The following is a 20,743-nucleotide window of genomic DNA, read 5'->3' on the forward strand; positions in this document are numbered from 1 at the left end:
GCAGAATACAAACACATATTAAGATAGGCAAAATGGTAAGCGAGCACCTGTCCAGCCTAGACGAATTCAAATCACCAGGACCAGATGGATTACACCCCAAGGTTCTCAAGGAACTGGCAGACGTGTTCTCAGAACCACTGAACTATATTTTTCAAAGATCCTGGAGCACTGGGGAACTACCAGAGGACTGGAAAAGAGCTGATGTAGTTCCCATCTTCAAAAAAGGGGAAAAAAATTGATCCAGGAAACTACAGACCTATCTGCCTGACCTCAATACCTGGGAAGATTCTGGAAAAGATAATCAAACAACGAATCAGCGAGCACCTAGAGGCAAACAAAGTCATTGCTAAAAGCCAACATGGGTTTGTCAAAAACAGATCATGCCAGACAAATCTTATTGCATTCTTTGACCTTCCAAAGCTCTGTCTAAGTTTATTGAAATTAGCTCTCTTAAAGTCCAAGACTCTAGTTTGACTGTTCTATTGCTTGTGCTTGCATAATGTTGAATTCCAATATTGCATGATCATTCCCCCCCGCAAGGCTCCTGTGGTTTCAACATCTTCTATCATTTCATCTCTGTTAGTGAGAATTAGGTCCAATATGGCTAATCCCCTAGTTCCCTTCTCTACTTTTTGGCAGAGAAAGTTGTTTGCTAGGTTTGTCAGGCATCTGTTTGATCTTCCACTTGGTGCAGAGTTTGTCTCCCAGTTGATATCAGGGTAATTAAAGTCCCACATTACTATTGTGATGTGCTTCCTACATACCTTAGTTAATTGACTAGCAAAAAGTTCATCTATTTCCTCTGTTTGGTTGGGTGGCCTATGGAAATGTCATTTTCCCCCTTTTATGTTGACTCAAATGCATTCAAGACAGTTTTCATCATTGATTTGCTCTATTTCTGTAGAGCTGTAGTTATTTCTTATATAGAGAGCAACTCCACCACCTCTTTTATTTGGTCTGTTTCTTTTAAATAATTTAAATCCCTCTAGCTGTGTGTTCCATTTGTGGGTTTCATCCTACTAAGTTTCCGTAATGGCAACAATATCATATCTGCCCTCATTAACCTGTTCTAAATAGTGTGTGTGTGTGTGTGTGTGTGTGTGTGTGTGTGTGTGTGTATGTGTGTGTATACACACACACAAATCTTCATTGTACAAATGTAAATAACTTTTTCCTTTCTTTTTTTTGATGAAAACTGAACCTGACTGGTGTTACCAAACTACTGGAATTCCTCGCTTCCTGTAACCTTTGGCTGCATCTTGTCTAATTATGGACATGTGAAATGATGAAATTACATTGTTTACAAAGTAGCCGTAAGTACTCTTGGCATATCTAGGAAACTGTTTTTCTCTATGCATCTGTTACAAGATGTGCACATGTCTTTTCTAAAGTTAGCTGTTTCTTAAAAAGGAATATCCCATTTTTCTTGCACTCAAACAGCATATCTTTCTCTAAGAAAATGGGGTGTGGGAGTGTACATATTGTTAAAATTAATAAATATGTTGAAGGTAGTGGGATTATTCAAAAACATGTATTGGTTCATAATACCACTAGTGAGAAGTGATAGTACTTTCCAATCCTAGAATTCTTCAGGATGACTTAACAGAAGGTTGCAGCCTGTTCCTGCTGCAGATGATAGTACATGTGCTATCTGAACTTGGTTTTTTTATTAGGAACTATATTCTAAGCCTGTATTGCATTTGGAATCAGATAGCATTTATTTTTCAAGAACAGAATATGCCTTAACACTGAATATCCAAATGTTAAAAAATAATGAGACTGAAAGTTTTTGCAAGAGACAAGTTTAGGTAGTTGAAATATGAGAGGTACTAAGAAAATAGCCTTTTTCATAGTTACAAAGTATGGTTCTTAAAATATATATATAAATAGCAGAACTTAATTATATTAAAACATAAATATCCTAACTTCACGTTTTTATTTCAGCAACAGAAAAATCTTGAAGGATATGTGGGATTTGCAAACCTCCCCAATCAAGTTTATAGAAAATCTGTCAAGAGAGGGTTTGAATTCACTCTTATGGTAGTAGGTAAGTTACACTTTTTAATCCTTCAAATTATCAGTTATCACCCGTTTTAATGAACAAATAACAAAATATATTCAGTTTCTGATGGTAGCTCGATTAACTAGCTATGCTTTCTGACATTAAAAATGTACCCTGAAAGATGGGAGGTGTAGTTATGTAACAATATGTACTCTGCAGGAGTATTACACAAGAGTTATTTGTCATTAGTACAGGTAGTCTCTGACTTACAAACATTTGTTTAGTGACCGTTCAAAGTTACAACAGCATTGGAAAAAGTTACTTATGACTGTTTTTCACACTTACCACTGTTGGCAAGTAACCAAGGGTTAGTTTTTGGTAGAGATGAAAATAGGATTTAAAGGACTTGATAGAAAGTATATAGATTTGCATAGTAAGAGATCTATTATGCTATTGTATGAAATAAATTTAGGAAATAATTTGTACTACATCAGTTAACTGTAAAGGAATATGTGTATAAAGAGTGAGACAGTATACACTGTGATACATACAGGTGAAACTCGAAAAATTAGAATATCGTGCAAAAGTTCATTTATTTCAGTAATGCAACTTAAAAGGGGAAACTAATATATGAGATAGACTCATTACATGCAAAGCAAGATAGTTCAAGCCGTGATTTGTCATAATTGTGATGATTATGGCTTACAGCTCATGAAAACCCCAAATCCACAATCTCAGAAAATTAGAATATTGTGAAAAGGTGCAATATTCTAGGCTCAAAGTGTCCCACTCTAATCAGCTAATTACGCCATAACACCTGCAAAGGGTTCCTGAGCCTTTAAGTGGTCTCAGTCTGGTTCAGTAGGAATCACAATCATGGGGAAGACTGCTGACCTGACAGTTGTGCAGAAAACCATCACTGACACCCTCCATAAGGAGGGAAAGCCTCAAAAGGTAATTGCAAAAGAAGTTGGATGTTCCCAAAGTGCTGTATCAAAGCACATTAATAGAAAGTTATGTGGAAGGGAAAAGTGTGGAAGAAAAAGGTGCACAACCAGCAGGGAGATTAAATGAAAATTTGTTTAGATATGAAGAAAATGTGGTAGAATGTAAAAAGCATATGCGAGAATTTTTTATTATGAATATGCATAAGGGTACTCCCATTGAAATGGTTTGGGATGCAAGTAAAGCTTATATGAGAGGAGTGCTAATACATTTGAATAATAAACATAGATATAGATTGGAATATAAGCGTCAAGAAATAGAGGAGGAAATAAAGTTGAAAGAGAAAGCTCTTATTTTGAACCCATCTGATAAGAGGTTGAAAGAAGTAATTAACTTGCTAAGAGGACAGTTTGATATGTTAATGGCAGATCAGGTGGCAACTAATTTACGATATGCCAAACATAATACTCTTAATAATGCTAATAAGCCGGGTAGGTGGTTAGCTTATTTATTAAGGAAAAAACAAAGATCACGTAATATTGATAAGATAGAATATAAGGGTAAAGAGGTGTTTCAGCAAAATCTTATTAAAAAGCTTTTGTTGAATTTTATTCTAAATTATATGCTAGGGATATAAAGCAAGGTTTAGATATGGATAGTTACTTACAGGATGTGAATATCCCAATACTTACACAAGAGCAACAGGAAGGGATGAATCAATTGATAACTGCTGAAGAAATTATTTTAGCAATTAAACAAGTAAAAGTGGGTAAGGCACCTGGAACAGATGGTTTATCAGCTATTTATTATAAAAATTTACAATCAGAAATGGTGGAGCCTTTAAAAGAATTATTTAGAACAATTCAATTTGGAGGAGAAGTGCCTCCATCGTGGAAAACAGCATTTATAACTTTGATTCCGAAGGAAGATCAAGATCTTGTTCAACTTAAAAATTATAGGCCTATATCGCTTTTAAATAATGATTATAAAATATTTGCAAAGATTTTAGCAAATAGATTAATGAAGGTTATGCAGCAAATGATTCATAGTGATCAAACAGGATTTATAAGTAGTAGACAAATGAAAAATAATGTGAGAGATATTGTAAATTTATTAGAATTTTTGGAAAGAAATAATCAAGTCCCCGCAGCGCTGATTTTTTGGGATGCTGAAAAGGCCTTTGATCAATTGAATTGGCAATTTTTATTCAAAGTTTTGGAGAAGATGGAGTTTGGTGATACGTTTTTACAACCTATTAGGGCAATATATCAAAAACAAACAGCTCAAATAATAATTAATGGTAGTTTAACAGAAGCTTGTAAAATTGAAAAAGGTACAAGACAGGGTTGTCCGCTGTCGCCATTATTGTTTGTTTTAACATTGGAAATATTGTTGATCGAGATACGTGATTCAGAGAAAATAAAGGGAATTAAAATTAAAGATCAAGATTATAGATTGAAAGCGTTTGCGGATGACTTGGTAATTACATTAAGTCAACCAACTCAATTGGTTACAGATTTAATGGAAATAATTTTACAATATGGACAAGTTTCTGGATTTAAGGTAAATAGGCAAAAAACTAAAATATTGGTTAAAAATATGACCAAGGAACAAAAGGAAGTTTTAGGAAAACTAACGGGATTTGAAATAGTTAAGAAGATCAAATACTTGGGGGTATATCTTTCAGCTTCAAATGCAAAATTATATAAAAATAATTATGAATTGTTATGGTCAAAAATACAAAAAGAATTAGATAGTTGGAAAAAATTACAATTGTCCTTATTGGGAAGAATTGCAGCTGTGAAAATGAATGTTTTACCTAAATTCTTATTCTTGTTTCAAATGATACCTATACTTAAAAAAGACTCAAATTTGGAGGAATGGCAGAGAGGTATTAATAAATTTATTTGGGCAGGGAAAAGACCGAGAGTAAAACTTAAGATAATGCAAGATGTACGTGAAAGAGGTGGTCTTAAAATGCCCAATTTTAAATTATACTACGAGGCTGCAGCATTATCATCAATTAGTAATTGGTTTAACTTAACACAAGGGAGATTATTGAATATTGAAGGATATGATTTGTTATATGGTTGGCATGCTTATTTATTGTATGACAAAAAAGTGGATAATGCTTTTAAGACACATATATTAAGATATGCCCTGTCGCGAGTTTGGAAAAAATATTGTTATAAGTTGAATTTTAAAATTCCAGTTTGGGCAATACCTAAACATGCGATAGAAAATATAAATGTGAGATTTAAGCATGATGTGATTACATATAAAGAAATTCTTAGATTGGAAAGAAATGTATGGCAATTAAAGCTATTTAATATTTTAAAAGAAGAAAAGATAGTACAAACTTGGTTTCAGTATGGGCAGTTACAAGCTAGATGGAAACAGGATTAGAAATTGGTATTTCCATAGTAGATGAAAATTTGGTTAGACAAATTAGAGATCAAAGTCCTGCACATATAAGAAGGATATATAATGCATTGATAGAAATAGATTCAGAAACGGAACTTGTTAAAGATTGTACGATAAAATGGGCCCAGAATATTCAAGAACCTATAGCGATGGATACTTGGGAAACAATCTGGGTCAGAAATGTAAAATTTACACAGGCACAAAATTTAAGAGAGAATTTTTATAAGATGTTTTATAGATGGCATTTAGATCCTAAGAAATTGGCACGTATGTATCCAAATTATCAGCCTAAATGCTGGAGGTGTGGTTGTGATGACGCAACGTATTATCATATATGGTGGACTTGTAAAAAAGTTACAGCTTTTTGGATTAAAATTTGGTGGAATATGCAGAAGATATTTAAGAAAAAGATAAAGTTTTCTCCACAATTATTTTTGCTGGGTATTACTATAGACTGTACTGCTATAGAAACTAAATTGATGTTGTATTTAATAACGGAAGCAAGACTTTTGGTAGCGCAATATTGGAAGAAGGAGGATTTGCCTACTATAGAAGAATGGACTTTAAAAGTTTCGAACCTGGCAGAAATGGCAAAAATTTCAGCATATTTGAAACACCATTGGCAACAAAGATATATCTTGGAATGGAGAAGATGGATTGATTTTATTCAGAATAAATATGGGACCAAAAAGTTTCATTTAGCATTTGAATAAGTAGTAGATTTATAAGATTTATTATTATTTGGTTATTTTTAAGGAGAGTTAAAATTCGATAGGACTTAAAGTGTTATTATAGTTAGTTAGCATATTATAGTTTAAGATTGTTAGGGTTAATACCCTGTATTATGCTCTGGGAAGTCTGGGGGGGGGAGTGGGTCTTATGTATATGTATTTGTAAAACTTTTTAATAAAAAAAAGTGTTGGGGACTTTCACAAGGAGTGGACTGAGGCTGGAGTCAGTGCATCAAGAGCCACCACACACAGACAGATCCTGGACATGGGCTTCAAATGTCGTATTCCTCTTGTCAAGCCGCTCCTGAACAACAAACAACGTCAGAAGCGTCTTACCTGGGCTAAAGAAAAACAGACCTGGTCTGTTGCTCAGTGGTCCAAAGTCCTCTTTTCTGATGAGAGCAACTTTTGCATCTCATTTGGAAACCAAGGACCCAGAGTCTGGAGGAAGAATGGAGAGGCACACACTGCAAGATGCTTGAAGTCCAGTGTGAAGTTTCCACAGTCTGTGTTGATTTGGGGAGCCATGTCATCTGCTGGTGTTGGTCCACTGTACTTCATTAAGTCCAGGGTCAACGCAGCCGTCTACCAGGAGATTTTGGAGCACTTCATGCTTCCTTCCGCAGACGGGCTTTATGGGGATGCTGACTTCATTTTCCAGCAGGACCTGGCACCTGCCCACACTGCCAAAAGCACCAAAAGCTGGTTCAATGACCGTGGGATTACTGTGCTTGATTGGCCAGCAAACCCGCCTGACCTGAACCCCATAGAGAATCTATGGGGCATTGTCAAGAGAAAGATGAGAGACATGAGACCGAACAATGCTTGGTCTTACCTGACAGTTGCAAACCTCAGGATCTCTCACCCTGGTAAGCCTGCAAATTGTTCAGGAAGCCTCATGGGGTGATTCCAAGGTGCTCATACATCAAACAAGCAAAGATTCCAGCTTTGGCAGCACAGCCAGCTGTCACCAGCAGTGCAACCCCCCCCCCCTAAAAGATGTTGCTGCTTAAGGCATCATTTTCTTGGAAGTCGAGACATCCTTCTTTATTTTGAGCCTATCTTCTGGAGTGTTGACTATTCCTGCCATCTTGGTGTTGTCTGCAAATTTGATGAGTTCACCTTCTATCCTCTCATCTAAATTGTTTATGAAGTACTGGGCCTAAGACAGAGCCTTGTTGTACTCCACTGCATACTTTCCTCCCTGTAGATGTAGGTCCATTAAGGACTACACGTTGAGTGCAGTTGGTCAGCCAGTTACGAATCCATCTGGTGGTGATGCTGTCTAATCCACATTTTTCTATCTTATCAAGTAGTAGGTTGTTGTCTACTTTATCAATGCCTTACTGAAGTCCAAGTAAATTATCTCCACAGCATTTCTCTGGTCCACTAATTTAGTCATGTTGTCAAATAATGCAATAAGGTTTTTTTGGCATGATCTGTTCTTGACAAACCCATGTTGTCTTCTGGTTATAACTTTACTTGCCTCTAGGTGTTTCCAGATCATGGAAACTTGTGGTACCCCACTGCTTACTTCCCTCCATGTAGATATAGTACTATTAAGAACTACTCATTGAGTACGATTTGTCAACCAGTTACAAATCCATATGTTGGTGATGCTCTTTATCCCACATTTTTCTACTTTACCAAGAAGTAGGATGTGGTCTACTTTGTTGAATGCCTTACTGAAATCTAGGTATACTAGGTCCACAGCATTTCTCTGGTCTACTATTTTAGTCACTTTGTCAAAGAATGAAATAAGTTTGTTTTGGTATGATCTGGTTTTAACAAACCTGTGCTGGCTTCTAGTTATAACTTCATTTGTTTCTAGATGTTCGCAGATCTGTTTTTTGGTTATCTGTCAACGCTGCTAACATCGGATGTTCTTGCTTTGACAAAAGATGAAGAAGCAGCTATTTTATTTTTCTACTTGTGTATCACTTTTAGAGTTAAAGTTAGATAAAGATGGGAGGGGGAAGGAAGACTATGAATGGGGGATTAGTTAGACATAATAACATAGTAGCTGAGCACTTTCAAGGTTGTATGTAATAAGAGGCGATGAGAACTGGCGGGTTAAGTTAAGGAGGAAAAACTTAACTTTGAAACTAATTGGAGAATGTGATTTATGACGGTTAACTAAAGGAGGGTACTATGCTTTAATATTATTGTGCTCAGGGGAGGGGAATCCAGATTTTGGCTTTAACCAAGTATTGCCGATGTTATGTTACTCTAATAAAGACTTCCAAGGTAAACAATGCCTCAGAGTTCTTTGAAGAGTTCGTCCGTCGGAAGCTTGACATCAAGCCAAAATCCACCAACTTTACAAACTGACTAAGGGGTCCCGAATCCCTGTCACTGTCTCCAAATGTGGGAGACAGGCTGATGAAGAGTTGGGGAAGATTCCATCATGGAGGAGGAGATGCAACGATAACGTGAACAAAAAACCTAGCGAGAGGGTTCATTGAAAGGACCAAGTCTGCTGTGGGAGCCCCTGTACTGTTTAAAGAAAAAAAAGATGGGTCTCTTCAACTTTGCATAGATTATAAAGGTCTTAACGCGGTGAGTGTGCAAAATAAATATCCCCTCCCCCTCCTGGAAGACTTACTAACCCACCTGGCCAAAAGAAGTGTCTTCACTAAATTAGACCTGAGAGAAGCTTATTACCAGGTGAGAATAAAAGAGGGAGACGAATGGAAAACTGCCTTCAACTGCCCCATGGGGAGCTATCAATTCAGAGTCATGCCATTTGGGCTACAAGGGGCCCCAGCCGTATTCATGCAGTTGATTAATGAGGTCCTACATGATCATTTATACAAATGGGTTCTGGTGTACCTTGATGACATCCTGATATACAGCACGAATACGACTGATCATATAAAGCTGGTGACAGAAGTGCTAAAGAAACTGTTGAAGGCCAAACTTTATGTCAAGTTATCAAAATGTGAATTTCACCAGACCCGATTAGATTATCTTAGTTATAGAATTTCCAAGGAGAGTATTGAAATGGACCCAGCTAAAGTGAAAACCATAATTGAATGGCAACCCCCAAAGACTTGCAAACGGCTCCAGAGCTTTCTAGCTTTTGCCAACTTCTATCGTCAATTTATTCCCTCTTTTGCTGAGATTGCTCTACCCCTTACGGAACTACTCAAAACAGGTAAAGGAGGGGGGAAACAGCGACCGGGCCAACCACTAGCATGGACTATGAGTTGCCAAACAGCTTTTGAGAATTTAAAAAGACTATTTGCTGAACCGGTCCTAAAACACCCCTGCCCAGGGGAGCCCTTTGTAATTCAAGCCGATAACAGCAACGTGGCAGTCAGGGCTGTATTACTGCAAAAGAATAAAAGTGGGGTCCTGCAACTCTGTGCCTACACCTCTTAAGAAATTTAGTGAAAGTGAGAGGAGATGGGCAGTCTGGGAGAAGGAGGCCTTCGCAATTAGGTGGGGACTATTAAACTGGCGACACTAGAAGGGAGCAAGGTGCCTTTTGAAGTATGGACAGATCACAAAAATCTAGAGGCACTGAAAACTCCCCTGCAAATTGTCCCCAAAGCAAGTGCGATGGGCACAGTACTTTAAACCGTTTCAACTTCACTCTAAAGTACATACCGGGAGGAAAAAACTTTCTAGCTGATGCACTATCGAGATTGCCCCAGTACAAAAGTTGAACGTGAAGAGATTAACGAGGCAATTATCTCCAGTCCACAAACTGCTGCTCAACTCACACCTCGCAGGACCCCTACTCCTGATGACCCTGGGGTAAAGAAAATAAAACAACTCAACACCGATCAATGGTTCAAAGACAATCAGGTGGTCTGGCTTACAGGGGGGGGGGAATTGTACTTGCCTGAAACCCTCCGTCTTCACACTCTCAAACACAGCCATGAAGTCAAACAGGCTGGACACTTTGGATATCTAAAAACTCTACATCTCATCCACCAGCAATTTTGGTGGCCGGGACTAAAACGAGATGTGGAAAACTATGTCAGGAGCTGTACTGTATGTGCCACCATGAAAAGAATCCCAGGGAAAACCCCTGGGTTACTGCAAACAGTGGCCGACCCTTCTCAATCATGGGAAGAAATACCTATGGACTTTATAGTAGACCTACCTGACAGTAGAGGAAATACTGTCATCTGGACCGTGATAGACCTGTTTTCAAAACAGGCTCATTTTATCACCTGCTAAGGACTCCCATTGGCCCAATGCCTGACTAGGTTGTTCCTAAAAAATATCTACCGGCTACATGGCACCCCTAAGCGAATAATTTCAGACAGAGGGGTGCAGTTCACAGTGAAATTTTGGAGGAATTTTCTTAAATTAATTGGATCATCTCAAGGCTTATCAACTTTTCACCCGGCTACTAATGGGGCTGCAGAATCCACTAACAAAATGGTGGAACAATGTCTCAGATGCTACGTTTCTCATTAACAAACAAACTGGACCAACCTCCTCCCTTTCACAGAGGTGGCTTACAATAATTCAGTACACAGCAGCACCGGCTACACACCTTTCCGGGTAGCCACAGGGAAAGAATTCAACCCCATACCTGAATACCCTCAGTTGCCCTCTGCTTCCCACACACTTGATCAGTGGGTGAGGGGTTGGGAAGAAGTTTGGAAAAACACAAAGATGGCCTTAAAAAGACTTCTAAGACCTACAAAAAGCAGGCTGATAAAAAGAGAGCTCCCCAAAGGACATTCCAAGTTGGGGAAAAGGTTTATTTGTTGACCATATACTTACGCCTCAAACTACCCAACAAGAAATTAGGACCGAAATTCTTGGGGGCTTTCCCCATCGTGAGAATTGTCAACCCGGTCACAGTAGAATTGAAACTCCTTAAGACTTTTATGAAAAAATCATCTGGTTTTCCATTGCAGCTTACTGAAACCTTTTCAAGCCTCCAATTTAAGACCTCCCCCTAAGAAGGCACCCAGACCCCTCATAATAGCATCAACCCCTTTGCAGTTATCTGGTAGTTCCCCAGTGCTCCAGGATCTTTGAAAGATATGGTTCAGTGGTTCTGAGATCATGTCTACCAACCCCTTCAGAACCTTGGCATGTAATCCATCTGGTCCTGGCGATAGTTCAACTTCTTCAGCCAATTCTCTCTACTCGTCCAGCTTGTTTTAACAGAAATCAGCAGTCTTTTAACCAGCCTTGGTTCAAAAGTACGGGTGAAACTCGAAAAATTAGAATATCGTGCAAAAGTTCATTTATTTCAGTAATGCAACTTAAAAGGGGAAGCTAATATATGAGATAGACTCATTACATGCAAAGCAAGATAGTTCAAGCCGTGATTTGTCATAATTGTGAGGATTATGGCTTACAGCTCATGAAAACCCCAAATCCACAATCTCAGAAAATTAGAATATTGTGAAAAGGTGCAATATTCTAGGCTCAAGGTGTCCCACTCTAATCAGCTAATTAAGCCATAACACCTGCAAAGGGTTCCTGAGCCTTTAAATGGTCTCTCAGTCTGGTTCAGTAGGAATCACAATCATGGGGAAGACTGCTGACCTGACAGTTGTGCAGAAAACCATCATTGACACCCTCCATAAGGAGGGAAAGCCTCAAAAGGTAATTGCAAAAGAGGTTGGATGTTCCCAAAGTGCTGTATCAAAGCACATTAACAGAAAGTTATGTGGAAGGGAAAAGTTTGAAAGAAAAAGGTGCACAAGCAGCAGGAAAAGGCCATTCAAAAGCGTTGGGGACTTTCACAAGGAGTGGACTGAGACTGGAGTCAGTGCATCAAGAGCCACCACACACAGACGGATCCTGGACATGGGCTTCAAATGTCGTATTCCTCTTGTCAAGCCGCTCCTGAACAACAAACAACGTCAGAAGCATCTTACCTGGGCTAAAGAAAAACAGACCTGGTCTGTTGCTCAGTGGTCCAAAGTCCTCTTTTCTGATGAGAGCAACTTTTGCATCTCATTTGGAAACCAAGGACCCAGAGTCTGGAGGAAGAATGGAGAGGCACACACTGCAAGATGCTTGAAGTCCAGTGTGAAGTTTCCACAGTCTGTGTTGATTTGGGGAGCCATGTCATCTGCTGGTGTTGGTCCACTGTGCTTCATTAAGTCCAGGGTCAACGCAGCCGTCGACCAGGAGATTTTGGAGCACTTCATGCTTCCTTCCGCAGATGAGCTTTATGGGGATGCTGACTTTATTTTCCAGCAGGACCTGGCACCTGCCCACACTGCCAAAAGCACCAAAACCTGGTTCAATGACCGTGGGATTACTGAGCTTGATTGGCCAGCAAACTCGCCTGACCTGAACCCCATAGAGAATCTATGGGGCATTGCCAAGAGAAAGATGAGAGACATGAGACCGAACAATGCAGAAGAGCTGAAGGCCGCTATTGAAGCATCCTGGTCTTCCATAACACCTCAGCAGTGCCACAGGCTGATAGCTTCCATGCCAGGCCGCATTGAGGCAGTAATTGCTGCAAAAGGGGCCCAAACCAAGTACTGAGTACATATGCATGCTTATACTTTTCAGAGGTCCGATATTGTTCTATGTACACTCCTTGTTTTATTGATTGCATGTAATATTCTAATTTTCTGAGATTGTGAATTTGGGGTTTTCATGAGCTGTATGCCATAATCATCACAATTATGACAAATCACGGCTTGAACTATCTTGCTTTGCATGTAATGAGTCTATCTCATATATTAGTTTCCCCTTTTAAGTTGTATTACTGAAATAAATGAACTTTTGCACAATATTCTAATTTTTTGAGTTTCACCTGTAAATGCCATGCAGCCAAGAAACAACTAATTTGCTACTTTAAGGAATATCAAAAGGAGCTTCTCTCTTACTCTACCCAGGATCTGCTGCTCTTCAAAACGAAATAGAAACAGTTATTACAGGCAAAGAAGAGGCAGGCTCTGTGACTGTCCTGTAATTAACTAATCTTTGCTGCTGCTTCTAAGAATCCAGCTCTATTCTGGAAATGCTTCAATCTGCTTCCTCTCACCTACAAATTTAATCTTTAATTCCTGCTTCAGTTTGGGAAGACTACTTCAGTTTGCTGTACATACAGGTGGAATTACTCCACCCAAAGAGGGAATTAGACACTGCATTCTTCTGCTCCCCTCCTAGCCCCTTGTGTCAGGCTCTGAAATTACAAAACTGATCAAACACCTGAAATCTGTTCTGGCTTCCCTATTCACTTACATTGATAATCATGCTAAGGTCCCTGATGATTAGGGCCTAGCTTTGGTAATCATGATCTACAGAAAAGGAGGTGGAGATTTATCCACCAATTGCCATCCATTATCCTTCTCTGTGTGGTCAGTAAACTATATGCTAGACACTTGTATAACAAGCTCCTGGATTTGGTTATAACATTCTATGCAGTGTTTATTGATCTTAGATGTGTTTTTGATCTTATCTCTAGATCCAAACTATGGGAGAAACTGAACTGAACTGAAACTGAACTGAACTGAAACTGAACTCTTCCTCAACTAATAAAAGATCACTATATGAAAACTTCTGGGTGACATTATGATGTAATGTGCAAGGACACTGCACTAAAGAAATTCTTGTTAAGAGGGGAGCGACACAAGAGTGTAGTGTATTGTATTCTAACTCCCCTTCTTAATATATTTATAAACTCTCTTATACACAAACGGAATAGCCATTTCTTCATCTGCGAAAATTGGAAAATAGACACATTTCCTGTTCTGTACACAGAACTTCGTATAACTAGCTGAGCACTGTCAAGAAGAACAGCTAGAAATTAATTACTCTAAAACCAAGTGTCATGGTTCCGATAGATGAGACCAGAAGAAAATAATAACTCTGAGGCAATTGCATTCCTCAAAGAATACTTTTAATGGCTACATAGTATTGGCACAGTCAAAGGTGAAACCAAGACTGAAGGTTCCCTCCCCCCAAGGTTACAAAATAACAAGTTGAGTTTTCCACCCCTATAATATGTCATAAATCACAATCCCCAATTATCTACTTTGGTGGGCTTTCTAACGGAATCTCCAGCCTGCCAAAACTTAGGTAGCTTGACCTTGGTTTGCACAAGAAAGTATTTGTTATGACTAAACTAAGAGAACACATCTCACTCTTCCCATTGATGTGGCAACCGAAAATGAGCCGAAGATGGCTGTGGCCAGGATTGTTTGAAGGTTTGACAGTCGGATCCTCTAAAGAAGAGAGAAATTCTGTGGGTAAAAAAGGAGTTAGAGTCAGGAATCATCCCTAGGCTTATTCAAATGCTTATCATAAAATTTACTTATTAATCTATCAGCTTTTACATCAGCACTCTTTACCCAGGTGGCCTCTGATAGTGGATACACTTTCCACTGCACTAGATACTGCAATTTTCCCTTGTGCAATCTTGAATCAAGGATACATTTTATTTCATAATGAGTCTCTCCCTCCACGACAAGGGGACCAGGTGCCTGTTTGGGAGGAGGTCTCAAGGAGGACTCTCTGTATGGCTTCAATAGGCTGCAGTGGAACACAGGGTGAACTTTCCCTAAAAGGGGAGGGAGCTTTAATTCTACGGTGACTGGGTTTATAATCCGCACTATTGGGAAAGGTCCAAGGAATTTTGGTCCCAGTTTTTTACTAGGCAGCTTGAGTCTTAGATATTTTGTAGAGACGTAAACCTTTTCTCCTACATGAAATGGCCTCTGGGGGGGGAGGGCTTCTCTTATCTGCTTGCTCTTTGTAGACTTTTGAGGCTTTTGTTAAAGCTGCTTTTGCATTGCCCCACACGGTTTTCCAAAAAGTCACCCATTGATCTAAAGTTTGAGAAACAGGGTCCTGAGGTAGTTCAGGCATGGGAATGAATTAGATAAGATAACCTTTATTGTCATTTTTTACTGTGGGCACAACGGCACACATCAAAAATGAAATTTAGTTGCCCGCTCGCAAAGTGAACACATACATGACACACACCTAAACATACTATATACCACATATGTATAGACCTACACCCCTACATATACATAACATATGAATATTAAACACTGTCCATCTCAAATATATAATGGAAGGAGGAAGCTTGAGAGTTCACAAGGTTTATACTGTATGGAACGAAACTGACTGAATCTGGATGTTCTGCTTCGGATACCACGGAGCCTCCCCCCAGAAGGTAACAAGGAAAACAGGTTGTAAAGAGGATGGGTAGTGTCCCAGACAATTTTACGGACCCTGCTTCTGTGCTATGTCCTGGATGGGAGGGAGGGAACTGCCAATGATCTTTTCAGCCATCCTCACCACTCTCTGCACCGCCTTCCTGTTTGAAGCAGTAATGCTTCCAAACCAGACTGTGATGATGTATGACAGGATGCTCTCAATCGTCCCCCTGTAGAAAGTGGTAAGGATAGAGGAAGGAAGATGTGCTTTCCTCATGCAACGCAGAAAATGCAGGCACTGCTGTGCCCACTTCACCAGTGTCTCGCTGTTGAGCAACCAAGCCAGCCCACTTGTTAACTGCATACCCAGGAATTTGATACTGGTAACCATTTCCACAGGTGAATCATTAATACACAGATAAGTGTGGCTGTGCCTGCCTTTTCTGAAATCAACGATCTCTTTGGTTTTTCTGGTATTTAAAACTAGGCTGTTCTCCTACTTCTCTCTCAACAGTCATGGGTCAACAGGGTTAATAGCAGCAGACTTAGGACACAGCCCTGAGGAGAACCTGTGCTCAAGAAAATGGTGTTAGAAGTATTTGTTCCAACTCGCACATATTGGGGCCTGTTGGTAAGAAAATCAAGAATCCAGTTACACAAAAGTGTTTAAGCCTAAAAGGTCCAGTTTGTCTACTAGATGCTGGGGAATGATTGTGTTAAATGCCGAACTGAAGTTAACAAAAAACAAACACACATGAGTATTTCTTTCCTCTAAGTCAGTGGTGGTGAACCTTTTAGAGACCGAGTGCCCAAACTGCAACCCAAAACCCACTTATGGGTGACACAGAATCACAACACCAACCCACCTACCACTCGTCCTGGGGTGGCTGCCACTGTCCCCCACTCTCTAGTCTGTCGCCGGCCAGCCAAGCATGCCAGGATGCCTCCCTTCGGGCTCCCTCGGCCTCTCCCCCCGTCCAGGCTGGGGCTGGTCAGATTCTCCCTGTGGACAGCCCTGTGCCTGTCCTCGGCCAGCCCTCCTCCTCCATCCATGAGGCCGTGGAACAAGCTGGGCGGAGGTAAGGAATCGGGTCGGGGCTCTGCAAGGGTTGGGTTGGATGCACGTTGGGCTGATGCCTTGCTTTCTGTGCTGTACCGTGCCGGGGCTGGGCTGGATGCAGAACCTCCTTGCCACTTCTTCTCCTGCGGACATCGGGAGCACCCACCCCACCTACCGCTCGTCCCGGGGCACCTGCAGACATCCTGCGCGCTCCAGCCCATCGCCAGCCAGCTGGGCGTGCCAAGCTCAGGCCTCGGGCAGATGGAGCCCTGAGGGGAGCGAAAGCCGTGGCTACCCAGCTCCTCCACCTGAGGATGCGTGCAGGGAGAGGTGCTGCCCGGCTTGGTAAGCTGCGGTCCGCCTGCAGAAGGAGCAGGAGGATGGATCCCCCCACGGATTGCCCTGCCGCCGCCATATACCCCCATCCGCCCCACGGATCGCCTTGCTGCCGTTTCCCCCCCACACACATGGGATTGCCCTGCTGCTGCCTGGGGAGCGCCGAAACTGCCTTGCAAGTCAGTTTCTGGAGTTTCCTGGTGTAGTTGTGCCAAACCATGCCGGCAGGCTTCCCAGTGGCCAACAGAAGGGAGATCGTGGCAAGAGCGATCTTTTTCCCCATTCGCTCCCTGGCCCTTGAGCTTGTCTCAACACCTCTTTATCTGCGCCACTTCTGGCTTCTCACCTCTCCCCGCCCAGTTCTTGCAGCTGCTCTGTGACTCCCAGTACAGAGAAAGAAAGCAAAAACACTGGCGCACGTGGAGAGGGGGAGGGGAGCATTGCCCCATCTCCCTCTGGGGCAATGGCGTGCGTGCCCACAGGGATGGCTCTCCTGCGCTGTAGGGACTGAACTCTGAGGGTCTCTGGTAGATACAGTTTTGACCCCTTCCAAGGTAACCCATCCCGATAAGTCAGTATGGCTTTATTTGCCAGGAACCAGGAATCAGTTTTCAATTCTTCCTTTAGCCTCTTTGTTAACAGGCTATCAGGTTCTGTTGATCTTGCCTGTGATAGCCCCCCCTGTTGTTACTTGAGAGATTGACTTGGATTGTGGAATAATGGAGTTCACAATCTTCTCTCAACAGCTTTTGTATTGGGGCAACCTGGATAATGCGTCAGCTAGGAATTTTTTTCCCCCTGAAATGTATTTTTGTGTAAAGTTGAAGTGGTTAAAGTACTGCGCCCATCAAATTTGCTTAGGAGATACCCTACAGGGAGTTTTCAGCGCCTCAAGGTTTTTGTGATCAGTCCATTCTTCAAAAGGCAGGTCGTTCCCTTCAAGAAAATGACACCATGTAAGCAGGCGCCCACCTCACCACGTAAGCCAATTTCTCCCAAACTGCCCATTTTTATTCAGTATCTGTTAACTTTTTGGAGGTATAGGTGCAGGGCTGTAAATCCACTCCCTCGTTCTTCTGCAAGAGAATGGCTCTTACTGCCACTTCACTGGTATCAGCCTAGATGATGAATTATTTTTCAGGATTAATAAAGCAGGGCTTTTCAACCTTTTCACACATTGTACCACTTTTAGGATATGGCAACATCCGAGTACCACCAGTAGCCTAGCAAGCTGTCAAAAACTTGATGACCAAAAAAAAAAAAAAGTGATGAAGTACAGGTAGTCCTCGACTTACAGCAGTTTGTTTAGTGACTGTTCGAAGTTACAATGGCACTGAAAAAAGTGCCCCCCAAGCCACAGCCAAGCAAGACACCTGCCTGCCCACCCAGTGGCGCTCTTCTTCCTCAGCGGAGCTCCAGCTGGAGCCTGGCGCTGATCCTGGTGTTTCCGCTGAGCCCTGACAGCCATAAAGAAGTGCCAATCAGCTGGAAAGTGGTGCTGATCCTGGAGCTTCTACTGAGCCCTGAAAGCCCCTAAGAAGTGCTGAGCCTGGTGCTTTCGCTGAGCTTTGACAGCCCCAAAGAAGCGCCAATCAGCTGGAAAGCGGTGCTGATCCTGGCACTTCCACTGAGCCCTGACAGCCGTGCAGCTCCAGCCATCTCTCGCTCAGGCTTGTGCGGTGCTGCCACTGGTTCAGCTCATTCCTCTCCACCGCTACCACTTTTCTAGGATGTTCACGTACCACCTGCCAGGTGCCAATATACCACAGGTGGTACCCGTACCACTGGTTGAAAACTCCTGTAATAGACCATGGCAGGGTTGCGGCGTCCCCCCGTTTTCCCCTGTTTTTAACAGTTTGGTAACCGGCAAGGCAATCTCGGCAAAGGAGGGGATAAATTGCCAGTAGAAGTTTACAAATCCCAAAAAACTCTGGAGTTGTTTACAGGTTCGAGGAGGCTGCCATTCTAGCACCGCTTTCACTTTAGCCAGATCCATCTCAACACCCTCACTGGAAATCCTATATCCTAGGTAATCCAGACGTGACTGGTGCTCCCCTATCTCTAGGCGCACTAGTTCAGTTAGGTGAGTAGCTGGGGCTCCTATGAGAGAGCCATCGGCCTGCTCAAACCTCATGGGTGAAGGTAACAATTTTGCTCTAATGCTTTAGTACGGTAGGGAGGTTGGTTAAGCTTCGGGTGCATCCCAAATCAACTAAAATGTTCAAGTCCATCTGAGCCCCTGATTTAGGCACCAATAGTTTGGGAGAAAGGGCAAAAGGTGGGATAGGCTGACTCACCATCGGGTTGTCTTCCCCTCCGTCATCGCTGTCGTATAGGTCGGGTGCGGGCAGGTGTCCAGCTGATTCCTCTTCTGCTGGGGAGGAGAGGTGACTTGTGAAATTGCCCCTGGCTGACCCAATTCGACTTTTCTTGTGCTGGCCAAGATTGTCTCTTTGGCTTTGTGGGAGCGACGGTCACACCTTTCGGAGGAGGGAAAGGAACCAGGCAGTCTGCAGCTCGATGCCCAAATTGACCACACCTGAAACACTTGATCTGTGATCCAGGGGGAGCTTGCATGGACTCACGCGTTGTGACAGGTGGGGGGTGCTGTGACGGTTGTTGCCTCACTGGACCTCGCTGGGGTTGAAGTCCAGAAGCTGCAGGCTTATGGTATCGTGTCAGCTCAATATCTAAATTCATAGCCAAATGGTACCAATCATGGAGTCGATTAGGGTTACCCCTGCAGATGCATGTCTGGAATAGATTGCGGTCTAAACCTGCTTTAAAGTAGTGGATTAATGACTGTTCAGGCCACTGCCTGATCTGCCCTGCCACCCTTTGAAACTCTCTCATGTACAGGTGAAACTTGAAAAATTAGAATATCATGCAAAAGTTCATTTATTTCAGTAATGCAACTTAAAAGGGGAAACTAATATATGAGATAGAGTCATTACATGCAAAGCAAGATAGTTCAAGCCGTGATTTGTCATAATTGTGATGATTATGGCGTACAGCTCATGAAAACCCCAAATCCACAATCTTAGAAAATTAGAATATTACATGCAATCAATAAAACAAGGAGTGTACATAGAACAATATCGGACCTCTGAAAAGTATAAGCATGCATATGTACTCAGTACTTGGTTTGGGCCCCTTTTGCAGCAATTACTGCCTCAATGCGGCGTGGCATGGAAGCTATCAGCCTGTAGCACTGCTGAGGTGTTATGGAAGACCAGAATGCTTCAATAGCGGCCTTCAGCTCTTCTGCATTGTTCGGTCTCATGTCTCTCATCTTTCTCTTGGCAATGCCCCATAGATTCTCTATGGGGTTCAGGTCAGGCGAGTTTGCTGGCCAATCAAGCACAGTAATCCCACGGTCATTGAACCAGCTTTTGGTGCTTTTGGCAGTGTGGGCAGGTGCCAAGTCCTGCTGGAAAATGAAGTCAGCATCCCCATAAAGCTCGTCTGCGGAAGGAAGCATGAAGTGCTCCAAAATCTCCTGGTCGACGGCTGCGTTGACCCTGGACTTAATGAAGCACAGTGGACCAACACCAGCAGATGACATGGCTCCCCAAATCAACACAGACTGTGGAAACTTCACACTGGACTTCAAGCATCTTGCAGTGTGTGCCTCTCCATTCTTCCTCCAGACTCTGGGTCCTTGGTTTCCAAATGAGATGCAAAAGTTGCTCTCATCAGAAAAGAGGACTTTGGACCACTGAGCAACAGACCAGGTCTGTTTTTCTTTAGCCCAGGTAAGACGCTTCTGACATTGTTGTTCAGGAGCGGCTTGACAAGAGGAATACGACATTTGAAGCCCATGTCCAGGATCCGTCTGTGTGTGGTGGCTCTTGATGCACTGAGTCCAGCCTCAGTCCACTACTTGTGAAAGTCCCCAACACTTTTGAATGGCCTTTTCCTGACAATCCTCTCCAGGCTGCGGTCATCCCTGCTGCTTGTGCACCTTTTTCTTCCACACTTTTCCCTTCCACATAACTTTCTATTAATGTGCGTTGATAGAGCACTTTGGGAACATCCAACCTCTTTTGCAATTACGTTTTGAGGCTTTCCCTCCTTATGGAGGGTGTCAATGATGGTTTTCTGCACAACTGTCAGGTCAGCAGTCTTCCCCATGATT

General features: G+C 42.0%; 1 protein-coding gene and 1 long non-coding RNA gene across 2 annotated transcripts in view; one reads left to right on the top strand and one right to left on the bottom strand.

Annotated features, from left to right (window-relative positions):
• The first annotated feature begins 343 nt into the window (after nucleotides 1–343).
• Nucleotides 344–20,743, top strand: part of LOC308676566 (septin-7-like) — a 213,133-nt gene continuing 192,733 nt past the window's right edge. Inside the window, exons 1-2 of the mRNA XM_081342443.1 lie at nucleotides 344–1,313; nucleotides 1,945–2,047. Coding sequence (XP_081198569.1) covers nucleotides 2,038–2,047 — 10 coding nt within the window. The 5' untranslated portion in view covers nucleotides 344–1,313; nucleotides 1,945–2,037. The remainder of the gene's footprint in view (nucleotides 1,314–1,944; nucleotides 2,048–20,743) is intronic.
• Nucleotides 6,770–9,842, bottom strand: LOC308676569. The gene is made up of 3 exons (XR_014028321.1): nucleotides 9,715–9,842; nucleotides 7,896–7,991; nucleotides 6,770–6,877 (listed from the first exon to the last, which is right to left on the bottom strand). It is a non-coding gene; the product is annotated as an uncharacterized lncRNA (long non-coding RNA).

Source organism: Vipera berus (genome assembly GCF_964194415.1).
Source record: "Vipera berus genome assembly, chromosome: W".
NCBI lineage: Eukaryota > Metazoa > Chordata > Lepidosauria > Squamata > Viperidae > Vipera > Vipera berus.